The sequence below is a fragment of the Arvicola amphibius genome, chromosome 5, assembly GCF_903992535.2.
Source record: "Arvicola amphibius chromosome 5, mArvAmp1.2, whole genome shotgun sequence".
Lineage (NCBI taxonomy): Eukaryota > Metazoa > Chordata > Mammalia > Rodentia > Cricetidae > Arvicola > Arvicola amphibius.
This window is the reverse complement of record NC_052051.1, coordinates 4,350,361-4,364,436: the sequence shown is the minus strand read 5'-3', so window position 1 is coordinate 4,364,436 and position 14,076 is coordinate 4,350,361. Positions and strand designations below refer to the sequence as shown.

The window sequence follows — 14,076 nt, the reverse complement described above, 5'->3', positions numbered from 1 at the left end:
GAGGAGCACTGCATGCTATGAGCTCTGCGGGCACTTCAGTTTCAGGGGAGCAAGATGCAAAGCTCCTCGGTAGAGCTGAGAAGCCATCCACATCCTCCAGTCCCTCTCTGGAACTTTCTTTTCGAGTTAGAGACACGTGGGGAAGCAGGGTGCAGCCGGAGTGGTGCTCGGCTCATCAGAGGGGCTGCCCACACCTGCTAAGTCACCTGTCATGGCCTCTCTGATGTCATTTTCCTGCTAAGATGTTAGGAGGGTGTTCGGCTCCAGATTCACAAGCAAACGCTGTAATTCAACAATCTTCTGTTGAGTTCTTCACGGAACTTCAGTGACGCCCAAGTGGAGGATCAGGGCTGGGTGAAGACAGCAGGTTCCCTGAGCACTGTTTCATTTGCCAAGTGGGAGTCAGGGGAGTTTCCATCAGAGCCCTGGGACTGCTCCGGGGTAGGGGGAAGTCTGAAAGTGGCTGATTGGGGGCTTCTGTGTGACTCTGGCATTTTCTTATCTTCTTGGTTCCATTCCCATAATAGACCCCCAGAGTCATCCAGGAAAAGGTTTGCTCCGACCATTTTCCTGTGGCCTGCTGATTGTGGCAGCCCGAAGGGGAAGGTGTTGCCTGGGAAAGACTGACTGTCCCTGTCCAGGAGTCTCGGTGTCTCTGCTTGGTGTCCTACCTTGCATGCTACACCCCTGCCCCGCTTCTGCCCTCTGTGCCCCAGAAGAACACCAGGTGAAGCTGTGCTCTTGAGCTCAGTCATCGCTAACCCGCCCTCGTCATACCGCTTCCCAGGGGCCAGAGAATGACTTTGTTATTCAGCACCGAGGGCCACTCTTCATCCCTTGCCACAGGGGTCACTTTCAGACTGGCGGGAGATCAGACCTGAGGGTGACGCTGTCCTCTCTGGGGACACTACTCACCCGCATCTTGAATGGGGCAGTTCTGTTGGCCTGAGACGTTGCCATATATCACCCCTTGACTGGCATATAACAAAGCGACAATGAGAAGTTCTCTTTCTGGTAGAGCAGGTGTCCTCATGAGCAAGGAGCTAAGACTCTACGCTCTTCAGACGTTCTACGTGTGCCTTCCTACCCTGGCAATGTAACTCGGCGCTCGGCGCTCTGGACCCTGAGTACCAGGGATGCCCACGAGGCTGCATCCACAGGTGGCATCCACTCAGACAGCTGCACCCCATTCTCCAGGAACACCTCTGAGGTGTCGGGGTCAATCTCACTGCACTAACTGCTCCAAAGAAGTTGAGAGTTTGAGACTGTTAACCCTGGTTTTGCAGATCAAGAAATTCTCAGCCACGAAGGAGATGGGCCCCTCTCAGGGGCAGCCCTGAGGACCTGCCAGCCCTCTCCTGCCCAGCAGCTACCCCCCACCCTAGCCTCCCTACAGCCCAGCATCCAAAGTTGAGCACTGGGCCGAGACTGAATAAACATTGCTGATGATACAGGAATCGGAGCAAACAAGCCTTCTCTTTTTGCCAGCTGCCCCATTAACAGAAAACCCTTTTAAGGGCCCATCTGGAAGCCAGGTTTTCCCCTCCCTGAGCAAACTGAGATGACCAAAAGGAATGCGCTCAAGAGAGGGCTGCTCTAGGGGGGACCCAAGCACACTGGGTCCTGGTCATATGGTGAAGAATGAACACATGGAGATCAAAAGGGGTTGCCTGAGCCAGCCTTGAGGTCCACACAGCAAGGCCCCTTTCAAGACGTCTGCACAGAGCCCAGGGCCACCACGGACACAGCTTCCCACAATAGCTCACTGTGGCTGGCTATTCCCCGCCGAGCTGTGCTTGACAACCAGATTTCTTGGAACACCTTCCACTTTCAACTTAGACTACCTCTCCGGGTGGAGGGGAGTGTGCTTGAGCACTCTGTCCCTTCAGCCACGCCAAGGGCACACTCCCGGATGAACAGGACACACTAGGGGTTTTAAGGAAACCTGTCTTTCAGAGCAAGCTGTTCATGATCACCTGACAAATGCTGCTGAGGCCCTGTTGTACATCAGACACTTTAGGGTCTCAAAGGCAACATGAGACTAGCAACCACTGACTGGCCAGGAAATAAGGCCTGCGTCTGAGTAATTAGCACACAGCTGCCCGTGGCCACTGCACACTCCTGCGCTCTGATCCTAAGGATGTGTGGGGCTTTGAGGGCAAGCCAGCTGCTCTGAACCATCAGGGTCCCAAAGACAAGAGGGTATTAAGAGTGAATAAGGAGGAGGCTAGTGGGTGTGCTGGCTTCTGGATGGACCCTGTGTGTGCACTTACTTAGTTAATTATATTTTATAGATTGAATTCATGTTGGGGGATGCCGGCCACAGTGCAAGTGAACGTCAGAGGACAATTTGTGGGAGCTGGCTTTCTCCTTCCCGCATCTGAGGCTCTGGAGATTGAGTTCTGTTGTCAATCATGATGAATGGACGGCACCTTCACCCACTCTTCCATTTCCCTGGCTCCTACTGCTTTTGAGTCAGGTCCTCACTCTGTGACCCAGGCTGGTCAGCCTCTAACTTGTGGTAATCCTCCTGTTTTAGCTTCCCCGGTTGATGGGATGGCAGGTGTGTGCCAACACACCAAACTCGTGTGTGTTTTCCTTTCCTTTTCCCCCTTTTTATGTGCACGTACATGGGGTTTCATATATGTATATGCATGTTTTCCTGCGTGTGGGTGCACACACATGGACCTGGATGTGGAGGCCTGGTTTTAATATCAGGAATCTTTCTCCACTGTCATTCTACCTTGTTCATTGAGGCAGAGTCTCTCAGTCTAACCCAGAGCTCCCCTGTTGAGCTGGTCTCCCTAGCCAGCTTGCTTTGGAATCCCTATCTCTTTCTTCCAAAGCTGGAAATACAAGTGGATTTCCACACCCACCTAGCACTTACCATGAGTTCTGAGGATTTGGACTCCGGTCCTCTCATGCATGCAACAAGCTCTGTAACTGCAGAGCTATCTCCGTATCCTCTGTTGTTGTTAATGTGTAAAAGATGCGGAGAAACGCATACAATTTTTTATTGATATTTATTGAGCTCTACATTTTTCTCTGCTCCCCTCCCTGCCTCTTCCCTCCTCCCTTCAATCCTCCTCCAAGGTCCCCATGCTCCCAATTTACTCAAGAGATCTTGTCTTTTTCTACTTTCTACTTCCCATGTAGATTAGATTTATGTAAGTCTCTCTTAGTGTCCTCATTGTTATCTAAGTTCTCTGGGATTGTGGTTTGCAGGCTGTTTTTCTTTGCTTTATGTTTAAAAACCACCTATGAGTGAGTACATGTGATAATTGTCTTTCTCTTTCTGGGTTACCTCACTCAAGATAATGTTTTCTAGCTCCTTCCATTTTCCTGCAAAATTCAAGCTGTCGTTATTTTTTTCTGCTGTGTAGTGCTTCATTGTGTAAGTGTACCACATTTTCCTTATCCATTCTTCAATTGAGGGGCATTTAGGTTGTTTCCAGGTTCTGGCTATGACAAAAAAGCTACTATGAACATAGTTGAGCACATATCCTTGTGGCACAATTGAGCATCCTTTGGATATATACCCAAAAGTGGTATTACTGAGTCTTGAAGAAGGTTGTTTCCTAATTTTCTGAGAAATTGCCACACTGACATCCAAAGGGGTTGTACCAGCTTGCATTCCCACCAGCAATGCAGAAGTGTTCCCTTTTCTCCACAACCTCTCCAGCATAAGCTGTCATCAGTATTTTTGATCTTGACCATTCTTACAGGTGTAAGATGGAATCTCAGAGTTGTTTTCATTTGCATTTCTCTGATGACTAAGGGTGTTGAAAATTTTCTTAAGTGTCTTTCAGCCATTTTAGATTCCTCTGTTGAGAGTTCTCTGTTGAGGTCTGTACCCCATTTTTTTTATTGGATTATGTGATATTTTGGTGTCCAGTTTCTTGAGTTCTTTGTATATTTTGGAGATCAGCCCTCTGTCTGATGTGGGGTTGGTGAAGATCTTTTCCCATTCTGTAGGTTGTCGTTTTGTCTTGTTGACCGTGTCTTTTGCTTTACAGAAGCTTTTCAGTTCCAGGAGGTCCCATTTATTAATTGTTTCTCTCAGTGTCTGTGCTGCTGGGGTTCTATTTAGGAAGTGGTTCCCTGTGCCAATACGTTCAAGTGTACTTCCCACTTTCTCTTCTATAAGGTTCAGTGTGGTTGGCTTTATGATGAGGTCTTTGATCCATTTGGACTTGAGTTTTGTGCATGGTGATAGATATGGGTCTATTTTCATTCTTCTACATTGATTTCTTGAACTCTTAAGAAGTTTGTGTCACCTTCTCAGCTCTGGTCAGGTTTAGAAAGAAAAGCTTCATTTTTTTGACCATTTTACTGCAATAAGTACTAGCTACTTTCCCTGTTTATTTTACTTTGATTCATGTGACTGCCCCACAGCACACGTAGGGATGTCAGAAGCCAATCGAAGGAGTCGGTTCTCTCCACTGTGCAGGATTCAGGGATTGCACTCAGCTTGGTGGCAAGTGCCTTTGCCCGAGGAACCATCTGGCCAGGCTGGGACTCTTTTTGACTGTTGAGTTGGTAATTTAAGAAGGAAAAGTTCCACTGTCTCCAAGGTCACTTCAGTGCTGAGGCTGATTCCCAAATTGTTCTGCAGGCAGCATGGCCCACCATTCAGCCATAACTCGCAGATGGGACGCCACATAGCCCAAGGACCAAGGTTCCACACAAAGGAAACCTCAGGCCAACTCTTATCGAGGAAATGACTGGGCAGAGCTCAGGACAGACAAGCACTCCTCTTACCATGACTGTGGAAAACAGGGAAGGCCTGGGGTGGGGCCTTCAGCCAGACACTCCCATAGGCCAATTGGGAGAGCAGCTGGGGTGGGCTGGTCCCACCAGGACCATGAAAGAAACTGCACCCAGCTCTCCCTGACAATCCAGGCTCTCCCACACTCTGAGACCTGACTAACCCTTGGGTTCAAGGCGAGGATGCGGGAAATTGTGCACATTCAGATTGGCCAGTGTGGCAACCAGATCGGATCCAAGGTGGGTAAGACCAGAGCAGTTTGCCACAGGTTGCAGCCAAACCAACAGATGCCCAGGTTCCCCGGAGGAGGAGGCCTAGCGGGTTTGCAGATACTTGTTAAGTAGAAAGCTTATTAAACAAGGTCTTTTAGCAAAACCATTAGAGCTAGAGTGTTAATTAATGTTAATTTTGCCTGTAATTGTGTGTGTAAATGGGTATGGGAGCCATTTTGCTTTTAGCATTTTAGAAATGAGCTTTCCACATCTAAAACCAGTAATTTGTTTCAAGAGTTTTCTGAAGCTTTTTGGGAATTTTTCTTAATTTAAAATTGTGCTTATTGTAATTTGTGTGTGTGTTGTGTGTGTATGTGTGGTGTGTAGGTGTTGTGTGTGGTGTGTATGTATTGTATTGTTATGTGTGTGTGGTGAGCGTGTGTGTATATGTGCGGTGTGTGTGGTATGTATATGTGTTGTGTGTGGTGTATGTATGTGTGGTGTGTGTGTTGCGTGTGATGTGTGTGCTGTATGTACTGTGTGTGTGTGTATGTATGTGTGGTGTATGTATGTGGTATAGTGTGTTGTGTGTGTATGTGTGGTGTGTATGTGTACATGGTATGTATGTGGTATGTGTGTGTGTGTCTGTGTGTATGTGTGTGTGTGTATGTGTGGTGTGTGTGTGTGTTCAGGTATGGTGCCCAGCATGCATGTTGATGTCAGAGGACCGTTTTCTCAGTTGCTCCTCTTCTTCCACCAGGGGCCCTAAGATAGAGCTCAGGTCACTAGGTTTGACAGCTCCTTTACCTGGAGAGCCATCTACAAAGCAGTGTTCAAAACCGCCCTTCATTACTATTATGATCTGGATTGTTTATCTGGGAGGGTGGCTGCAGTCACTGCTGAAGCCGGTTCTCTCCTTTCACCCCAGGGATTGAACTCAGGCCTTTGAGCTTGGTGGCCAGTGTCTCTATCCTGCTGAGCCGTCTTGGAAGGTTTGGTTTGGTTTTTGTCAATATCCTGTCACTCTGGTGCCTTCCGCCTCCCAAATGTTCTTTTCAAAATTTACTCTATGGCAATTTTAAATTTTAATTAATTAATTAATTAATTTGGTTTTTCTAGATGGGGTTTCTCCCTGGCTCTCCTGGAACTAGCTTTGTAATCAGCCTGGCCTCAAACTCAGAGGTTCATCTGCCTCTGCCTCCTGAGTGATGGAATTAAAGGCATGTGCCACCACTGCCTGGATTATTTTTGGGCAATTTTATACATGTATATATTGATCAGATCCACCCCTACCTCCTACCACTATCCCTGGACACTGTGTAATACACCCATCTACTACCCTCTTCACACACACACACACACACACACACACACACACACACACACACACCGTTCTGTAACCCACTGAGTCCAGTCAGTGCCGTCAGCTGATCTACTAACAAACCTCTGCTTGATTTCACGTTGGTAGCCACAGATTCTATGAATTTGAGTGTAGTAGTCACGCCATGTCTGGAAGACATTTCCCAGTATCCTCCCCCCTCTGGCTCCTTATCCACCTTCATTCTGCCCCTTCTTCCTCAAGGTCTCTGAGCCATGGGTAGGCTGGGGTCCATATTTATGCTACAAAGAAAACTTAGGGCGCAACAGAAAAGTAAAGAGGCAGACACGGAGAGAAGTGATTAAAATATTCTGGCATGTAAATGAGTTTTCCTCTCTGCCCTCCCTTCCTCCTGCGCTGCTCTGAGTGAGGTTCTTGATCCCTTCCCTTGGAGACACCAGGAAGGCTGGCTCTGGCAGTCAGGATTGCCACTCCTAATTTAAGATCAACAACAGATCTGTGGCACCTATGGAGAGAGCTCCCTGTGTTTCTTTGAAATTACTTTCATGTGTATGAACTGTGTGTTTAAAGCCACTGCCATGAAAGGCCTTTATTCCTTCCGGGCAGTATCACTAACAATAGTCAAAAGGTGGGACCAGCGGCCAGCAAGGTGGCTCAGTGGGTAAAGATGCTTGCTGCCAGGCCTAATGACCTGAGCTCGATCCTCGAGACCCATGTGATAGAAAGAGAACCGGTTCCTACGGGCGGGCGGCACTCTGACCCCGCCACTTGTGTGCTCTGGCAATGTGTGCCCCCACCCACAGGACAAACAAACAAATCAGTGTAAATAACACATTGCAAAAGCAGGGAATCCCCCAGGTACCCACCTGCTGTAAGAACAGGCGAAGCCATAGTCTCTACTCATCATCCTAATTATTATTTTATTATAATGAAACATTATGTAGCTTTAAAAAGAAAAACCTTTGGGTGTGGGAAGACATGTTATGAAAATTTTCCTTCTTTGCCATTTTTTGCATGCAAATTCAGTCATATTGAGTATATTGTGTAACCTTCAAAATATCTTTCGACTTGTAAAACGGAAACTCTGCCCTGTTGAAACTTGACTTTGTTCCCTTCCCTGACAGCTGCCCTTCAGGTCTTCTTGCATGTCTGCCCTTCTAGACACCTGAGTAGGTCCATGTGACAGCAGTCTTGGGTCCCCTTCATTTTGAGCTGAGCAATGTGTATGGACCAGGTAGTGTTTAGCCGAGGGATGGACATTGCCGGCTACCGTATGAAACACAGCTGTGGAATGCTGGAGAAGGCTCTTTTGGTTTTTCTAATTTTATTTATCTACTTTTACATTTTTATTCAGATTTATATTGTATCTTGAGTGTTTTCCTCCACCCCTACCCCATTTATCCCTTATTCCCCCGGTCAGTATTTTATGTATACATGCCTGATTTTATATGACTATATAAACTTCAGGACACAGCAATGAAAGAAAACATGCAGGATTTGTCTTTGGAGACTAACTTAATCTTCTCAATACAATTGTCTCTAGTTTCGACCATTTTCTGGAAAATGATAAGACTTTGTTCTTTGTGGCTGAAAAGACAATCCTACTGTGTATAGGCCCATTTCCTGTATCCAACACTCTGCTCAGGGATTGGCCAGTTGATCCCATTACTCAACTGCCATAAACATTGCCACAGTCTACAAGGATGAGCAAGCATCTCTGTGCTGTGTTGGCGTGGAGGCCTTTGGGTGAAGGAACACCCAGGAAAGCTAGAGCTGGGTTGGCTTTAATGGAAGGTCTTTGAGTCTGGGGCAAACACTGTCACTGAGTCAGGCTGTCATAACCAATAGAGAAGTGGGGTGGGGAGGGCTCAGAGAGACTGCTCTGACCTTAGGTGATAGGGTAGAGAGAGGCCCTGGGAAGGAAGTGCGGGAAGGATCCGGACCAACAGCTCCCGCTGCCTTCGGGATTGTGCCATCTTGTGGCTGGAGTCCTGGCCATGACTTTGCATCGGGCCTAGAGGAATGTTAGGGAATGTTCTAGGCTGAGGAGATGGCTTAACTGGTAAAGCTCTTGCCATGGAAGCAAGAAGACCTGAATTTAGGTCCCAAACATGCACATCGAGATTCGTGTGTGCAACCCCCTGCTCGGGGGAGGCAGAGGCAGGCAGCTCTTTGGACAGCCTGATCAAAGTCAATGAGTTTCCGACTCAAGGAAAAGCCTTGTCTTCAAAAGTAAGGCGAAGAGTGAGGGAGTCGCCAGGTCTCAACCTCTGGCCTCCACATGCATGTCCACGCAGTGTGTGTCCACCCGCAGGTCCATGTAGGCACAATCATGAGCACACACACACAGTGGTAGACACAGCTCCTCTGAGCCGCCTCAGAACATCTTCCTACTGGCTCTTCTAGTCTTCGCAGCCTGTTAGAGCCCGGCGCTGTTCTGTTAAAGAGCGTGGCTGAGGCAGAGGTGCCATTTACAAAGTCGGCTTGGGGAAATACCCTGGAGATTTAGACTCAAGAGAAGGTGTTTTTATTGCATTTTAATGTGAGAGCTTTTCAGAATGGTCTAATGAGACCATCCCAGTAATCTTCTCTGTATTAATAAATGCTGTGGGCAGGCAAGATGGTTCTGCGGGTAAAGGGGCTTGCCACCAAGCTGGATGGCCTGAGTTACATTCCCAGGGCCCGCATGGTAGAGAAAATTGACAACTACTGATTGCTTCTGCACACATCAACAAACATGCGTGTATACATGAATGAATGAATGAATGAATGATGAATGAATTAAAGTGATAAATTATGTTCTCAGCAGGGTGGGATGGTGCACACTTTTAATCCCAGCACTTAGGAGGCACAGGAAAGCAGATCTGTGAGTTTGAGGCCAGCCTGGTCTACTGAGTAAGACTGTATCTCAAATGCCGTATGCATGATTGGGTACATAGGATGTTACAAACAGCTCTAAGACATCAGCTACGCATAATTCTGAATTAGGAGTATGTTCGATAGTCAAATCCTACTACTATGTCAGGTTGTGCAGTCTAGGCCCTGGTTATGGACTTCTTAAGTGAAGTTCATGGGGAAGAAAAAAAACCCAAAGCTAAAGGAGACACCATTGTAAAATGAAATAAGAACTCAGTTTGTTTCCATTTCCTGGGGTTGGCACCTCTCCGGTTCAGACCAAGGCAAGGGGAAGTTTAAGCTCCCTCATCTGAAGTGAAATTCTAAAAGGACCAGCTGTAATGCACTGGGGTTAATAGCAAAATCCAATTTAACGTGCTTGACATTTTGCTTCAGGAGTTCAGATAGATCTAAAGCACAGCCTTCATGGTTACACTTAGCAGAGGCAAGAAGAGGAAGAACAAGAAGGAAGTGTTGTGCAGGGTCAGGCAGTGCCCAGAGCAACATCTTCACGGGAGCCATCACACCCTTTCTATTTAACTTTTTCTTATTCCATCTATTTATTTATTTGTGTGTGTGTGTGTGTGTGTGTGTGTGTGTGTGTGAGTGCGCACGCACGCGCGTGCGTGTGTGTGCACGTGCAAGCAAGAGTACACGTGCCATGGTGTGTGTGTGGTAGTCAGAGAACAGTTTGTGATTGGTTCTCTCCTTCCACAAGGTGAGGTTCCAGGGACTGAACTCAAGTCCTAAGGCTTGGTGGCGAGCCTCTCTGTTGGCTGAGCTGCCCCAACGGCTCTTCCTTCCCCAGGTCTCTGAGCTGATTTCTCTCCTAATGCTTACAGTTCTGGGAAGTCATCGGAGAAGAACATGGGATTGACTCTGCTGGGAGCTACTGTGGGGCCTCTGCCCTGCAACTGGAGCGGATCAGCGTGTACTACAATGAAGCCTACGGTAGGTAGGGCTGGCAGCTGGGCTGGCCTATCATCTGGTGAGCACAGGCAGAGGAAATGGCCCAAGTGTGAAAGACTGAAGTCCCAACATGGAGTTTGCAGATAGGCAGGGCCGCAGAGTCTAGATAGCGGGTGCCCCACTCCAGTGCAAGGGGCAAAATGGGGGGTGCAATCACCCATGCTAGACAGTCATTCCCCACAGGAAGAGTGGGAATCCATGCTCTTAGTGAGACGCAGTAATAAGAGAAGCGGAGCTTTTAAAAGCCATTTTTACAGATCTGTGTCATGGTAGTCTGGGTCAGGTATAGATATTAAATGTCTCCCTAGCAGACTTCTCATGGGAGGCCTTACCCTTTCTGAGGAGTGGATGGGAGTTACTTGGGGGGATGGTAGGGTGGGGAGCAGGAATAGGGGAGGGAGGGGGAACTGTGGTTGGTATGTGAAATGGAAAAAAAAAACTTTAAAATAAATTAAAAAAATAAATAAAGAAATGCCTACTTACCAAAGGCTTTCTTCTAGAATACTCATGGTTATTGGTCAGTGCCCCAAGGATCCATTTTGAGGAAACATCAACTTTTAGAAAAACCACCATGTGCTGAATTGTTCCTATTAATCTGCACAGGTAAAAAGTATGTGCCCAGAGCTGTCCTTGTGGACCTGGAACCTGGGACGATGGACAGCATCCGGTCCAGCAGATTAGGAGCCCTCTTTCAGCCTGATAATTTTGTTCATGGTAGGTTTTTTTGTTTGTTTGCTTGTTTTTCCCCAGAAGCTTCTACCAGGAAGAGCTGAGGATGCCTTGTGACGGCGCCCTGCTCACCCCACCTTTCGCCCTCCCGCTCTTCTCTCCCCGTCCTAGGTAACTCAGGAGCTGGTAACAACTGGGCCAAGGGCCACTACACAGAGGGAGCCGAGCTGATCGAGAACGTTCTGGATGTGGTGAGGCGGGAGAGCGAGAGCTGCGACTGCCTGCAGGGTTTCCAGATCGTGCACTCTCTGGGTGGGGGCACCGGCTCAGGCATGGGTACCTTGCTCATGAACAAGATCAGGGAGGAATACCCAGACCGGATCCTTAACTCCTTTAGCGTCATGCCGTCCCCCAAGGTGTCAGACACGGTGGTAGAGCCCTACAATGCTGTGCTGTCCATCCACCAGCTGATTGAGAACACAGATGCCTGTTTCTGCATCGATAACGAGGCACTCTATGACATTTGCTTCCGCACCCTGAGGCTGACGACACCCACCTACGGCGACCTCAACCACCTGGTGTCCTTGACCATGAGTGGCATCACGACCTCGCTACGGTTTCCGGGCCAGCTCAACGCGGACCTGCGCAAGCTGGCGGTGAACATGGTGCCCTTTCCTCGTCTCCACTTCTTCATGCCGGGCTTCGCTCCACTCACGGCCCAGGGCAGCCAGCAGTACCGAGCCCTCTCGGTGGCTGAGCTCACCCAACAGATGTTTGATGCCCGCAACATCATGGCCGCCTGTGACCCTCGCCGTGGTCGCTACCTGACTGTGGCTTGCATCTTCCGGGGTAAGATGTCCACTAAGGAAGTAGACCAACAGCTGCTGTCCGTGCAGACGAGGAACAGCAGCTGCTTCGTGGAATGGATTCCCAACAATGTCAAGGTGGCTGTGTGTGACATCCCGCCCCGCGGGCTGAACATGGCAGCTACCTTCCTGGGTAACAATACAGCCATCCAGGAGCTCTTCAGCAGGGTCTCCGAGCACTTCTCCGCCATGTTCAGAAGGAGAGCTTTTGTGCACTGGTACACCAGCGAAGGGATGGACATAAGCGAATTTGGGGAAGCTGAGAGTGATATCCATGACCTGGTATCTGAGTACCAACAATTTCAAGATGTCAAAGCAGGGCTGGAGGACAGCGAAGAAGACAGGGAGGAAGAGGAGACGGAAATGGAGGCAGAAGATAAAGAGCACTAGACAAGGAGAGAGGCTAGAGGGCAGCCATTTTCTGTAATTTCTCCAAAGCTCTGTGGCTGTCCTGAAGCCCTTGGAGCCTGCCCTCCCCGTGCCAAGGGGTGGGACAAAGGTGTGTGTGTGTGTGGTAGTGATGGTTGGGAGTGCCAGGGCCTTTGCCCAAAGCTCCTAGCCAGGATCTGGGAGCCACTGCATCATCGCATGAAGCATTAAGCAGCAAGCAAATTGACTGTAGTGAGCCCATTTGTTTTTTAGTAGCTATAGGTAGACACCCAGACGAAGTGTGCTGGTTTGCCAGGAGTCCTTTGCAGTGGATGGTCCCTCTCCAACCTTTTAGCAGCGTTGTTGGGTACCCGATAACCAGGACAGCTCTGAGTCCCCCTTTCCGGTGTCTGAAGAGTGTGCGGGAGGCTCAGGGCCAAGGGAAGTGTGAGTCCACCTCCACGATTGCACTGTGTTTTATGTGCTCTTCGACAGGCTGGCTGGAAGAAGCCAAAGGGAAGCCAGAAAAGCCATGCTTCTCTCCGCTCCCACATCCAAAAGCCTAGGGAAAACAAAGCATTCCCGTCCTCGGACCCTGGTCTCCCAGTAACTGGATCCCAACGTATTTCTCTGTGTTTCTCATTAGAACTAGATGCCAGTGTTCACTAATGACTGTCCTGGTTTTCCTCCCAAAGGCTGTCTGTAGATGCTCTTTATTCCCCTCGGCAGTCACCCCTACAGCTCCTGTTCAGCCTTTCCATTCTCTGGGAAAGGGCACGAGGCATGCCCAGCAACCATTTGGATGCAGGAACGTAACCGCAATGCCGCAGTGTCCTCCTTGGTGACAGCAGACACAGTCTCATTAGGGAACTTTATAGTTCAGATTAATTTGCAGAAGTTGCCATGGACATTTGCAGGATGACACAGCTTTAACCACTGAAGCTGCGTCTCACATCACAACAGGACTGAACACACAGGAGCCCAGGCAGCCTTCCCTAACCTCTTGGCTGTAGTTTACCTAGGTTGGAAGTCTCAGTGGTCTGCAGCTGTCACTGAGGAGCTCTTTGACCTCTCCAAAGGGAATTGTTTGCATGAAAGTGGGTCCTAGTGTCTTGGTTTGTCCCTGTGGTGCTGGGGATGGAACTTAGGGCCTTGTCACCAGCTTCTCTCTCAGGCCTGTTTATAACCAATACTAAATTGGCAGGTGGGCGGCACTCTCTTCACCGGGAAGAAATAATTACAGTTCACAGCGAGAGCAATCAGGCCCTATTGTTGGTGTGACTGACCAGGCTCCTGTTTATTTTAAATACTTTCCACTTTGGTATGGATTGAGAAGCACAAGCATTAGTGAGATCTGCACCTCCCCCTTCTTCCTTAGACGCTAACAAGGCTTACAGCCCACCACTCTGCAGGAGTCAGCTGCATGCTTACCGGGATGCCTTCATGCCTTCATTCTAGCCTGCGAAAGGCGATCACACAGATGCAAAAAGAGGCCTAAATTCTAACTTTTTTAAAATTTATGACTGTTTACACTTGTTCACTAAGTCATTAAAGTGCAAATAAATTCCATCTTAAAATGACCAAGTCATTTTATCTCTGACTCAGCAAACCCCTTCCCTTGGAGTTTGACCACTCAGGCTGATGTGTCTCACCTAACTGTTCTAATGGCACAAGGAGATTAAAGTGCCAACTGACGAAAAACCCAGGGACACTTGGTCTCTTCAGTGGTATGGTTGCCACAGTAACATCTGTATAGCTGAAATCAGCAGGAGTCGGAAGACTTCAAAGCTCCCTGGATCCCTCTGCTCTGACACCACTGGTTACAGACAGACCTGTGTCTGGCTGGAGATACCCCATCATTGTCAAGTTGTCCTGTCACCCCAAGGTGCTGGACCTGAGTTTACTTCATCCGTGTTGCCTTAGTATTTAATCTTACTAGATCAGACTCTCAGGATCTTTGATGGACAGTCATTTGGTTACTTCAATCCT

At 48.5% G+C, this 14,076-nt stretch overlaps 1 protein-coding gene across 2 annotated transcripts; it reads left to right on the top strand.

Moving 5' to 3' along the window:
• Nucleotides 1–4,869: 4,869 nt before the first annotated feature.
• On the top strand, nucleotides 4,870–13,097 carry Tubb1 (tubulin beta 1 class VI). 2 transcript variants are annotated; one of them, XM_038330712.1, is made up of 4 exons: nucleotides 4,870–5,007; nucleotides 10,057–10,165; nucleotides 10,787–10,897; nucleotides 11,033–13,097. In XM_038330712.1, the coding sequence occupies exons 1-4, from the start codon at nucleotides 4,951–4,953 to the stop codon at nucleotides 12,106–12,108; spliced, it is 1,353 nt and encodes a 450-aa protein (XP_038186640.1). In that variant the 5' UTR covers nucleotides 4,870–4,950; the 3' UTR covers nucleotides 12,109–13,097. The 2 variants fall into 2 exon arrangements, with proteins under 2 accessions (XP_038186640.1, XP_038186639.1); XM_038330711.1 differs by having other exon boundaries at nucleotides 11,024–13,097.
• The last annotated feature ends 979 nt before the right edge of the window (nucleotides 13,098–14,076 follow it).

Bases quoted from the DNA above. Each gene is read 5' to 3' on its own strand.
- Tubb1 (XM_038330711.1), top strand. From the start codon at position 4,951: ATGCGGGAAATTGTGCACATTCAGATTGGCCAGTGTGGCAACCAGATC. The intron at 5,008-10,056 runs GTGGGTAAGACC...TAATGCTTACAG, and splicing joins GCAACCAGATCGGATCCAAG to TTCTGGGAAGTCATCGGAGA. The intron at 10,166-10,786 runs GTAGGTAGGGCT...TAATCTGCACAG, and splicing joins GTACTACAATGAAGCCTACG to GTAAAAAGTATGTGCCCAGA.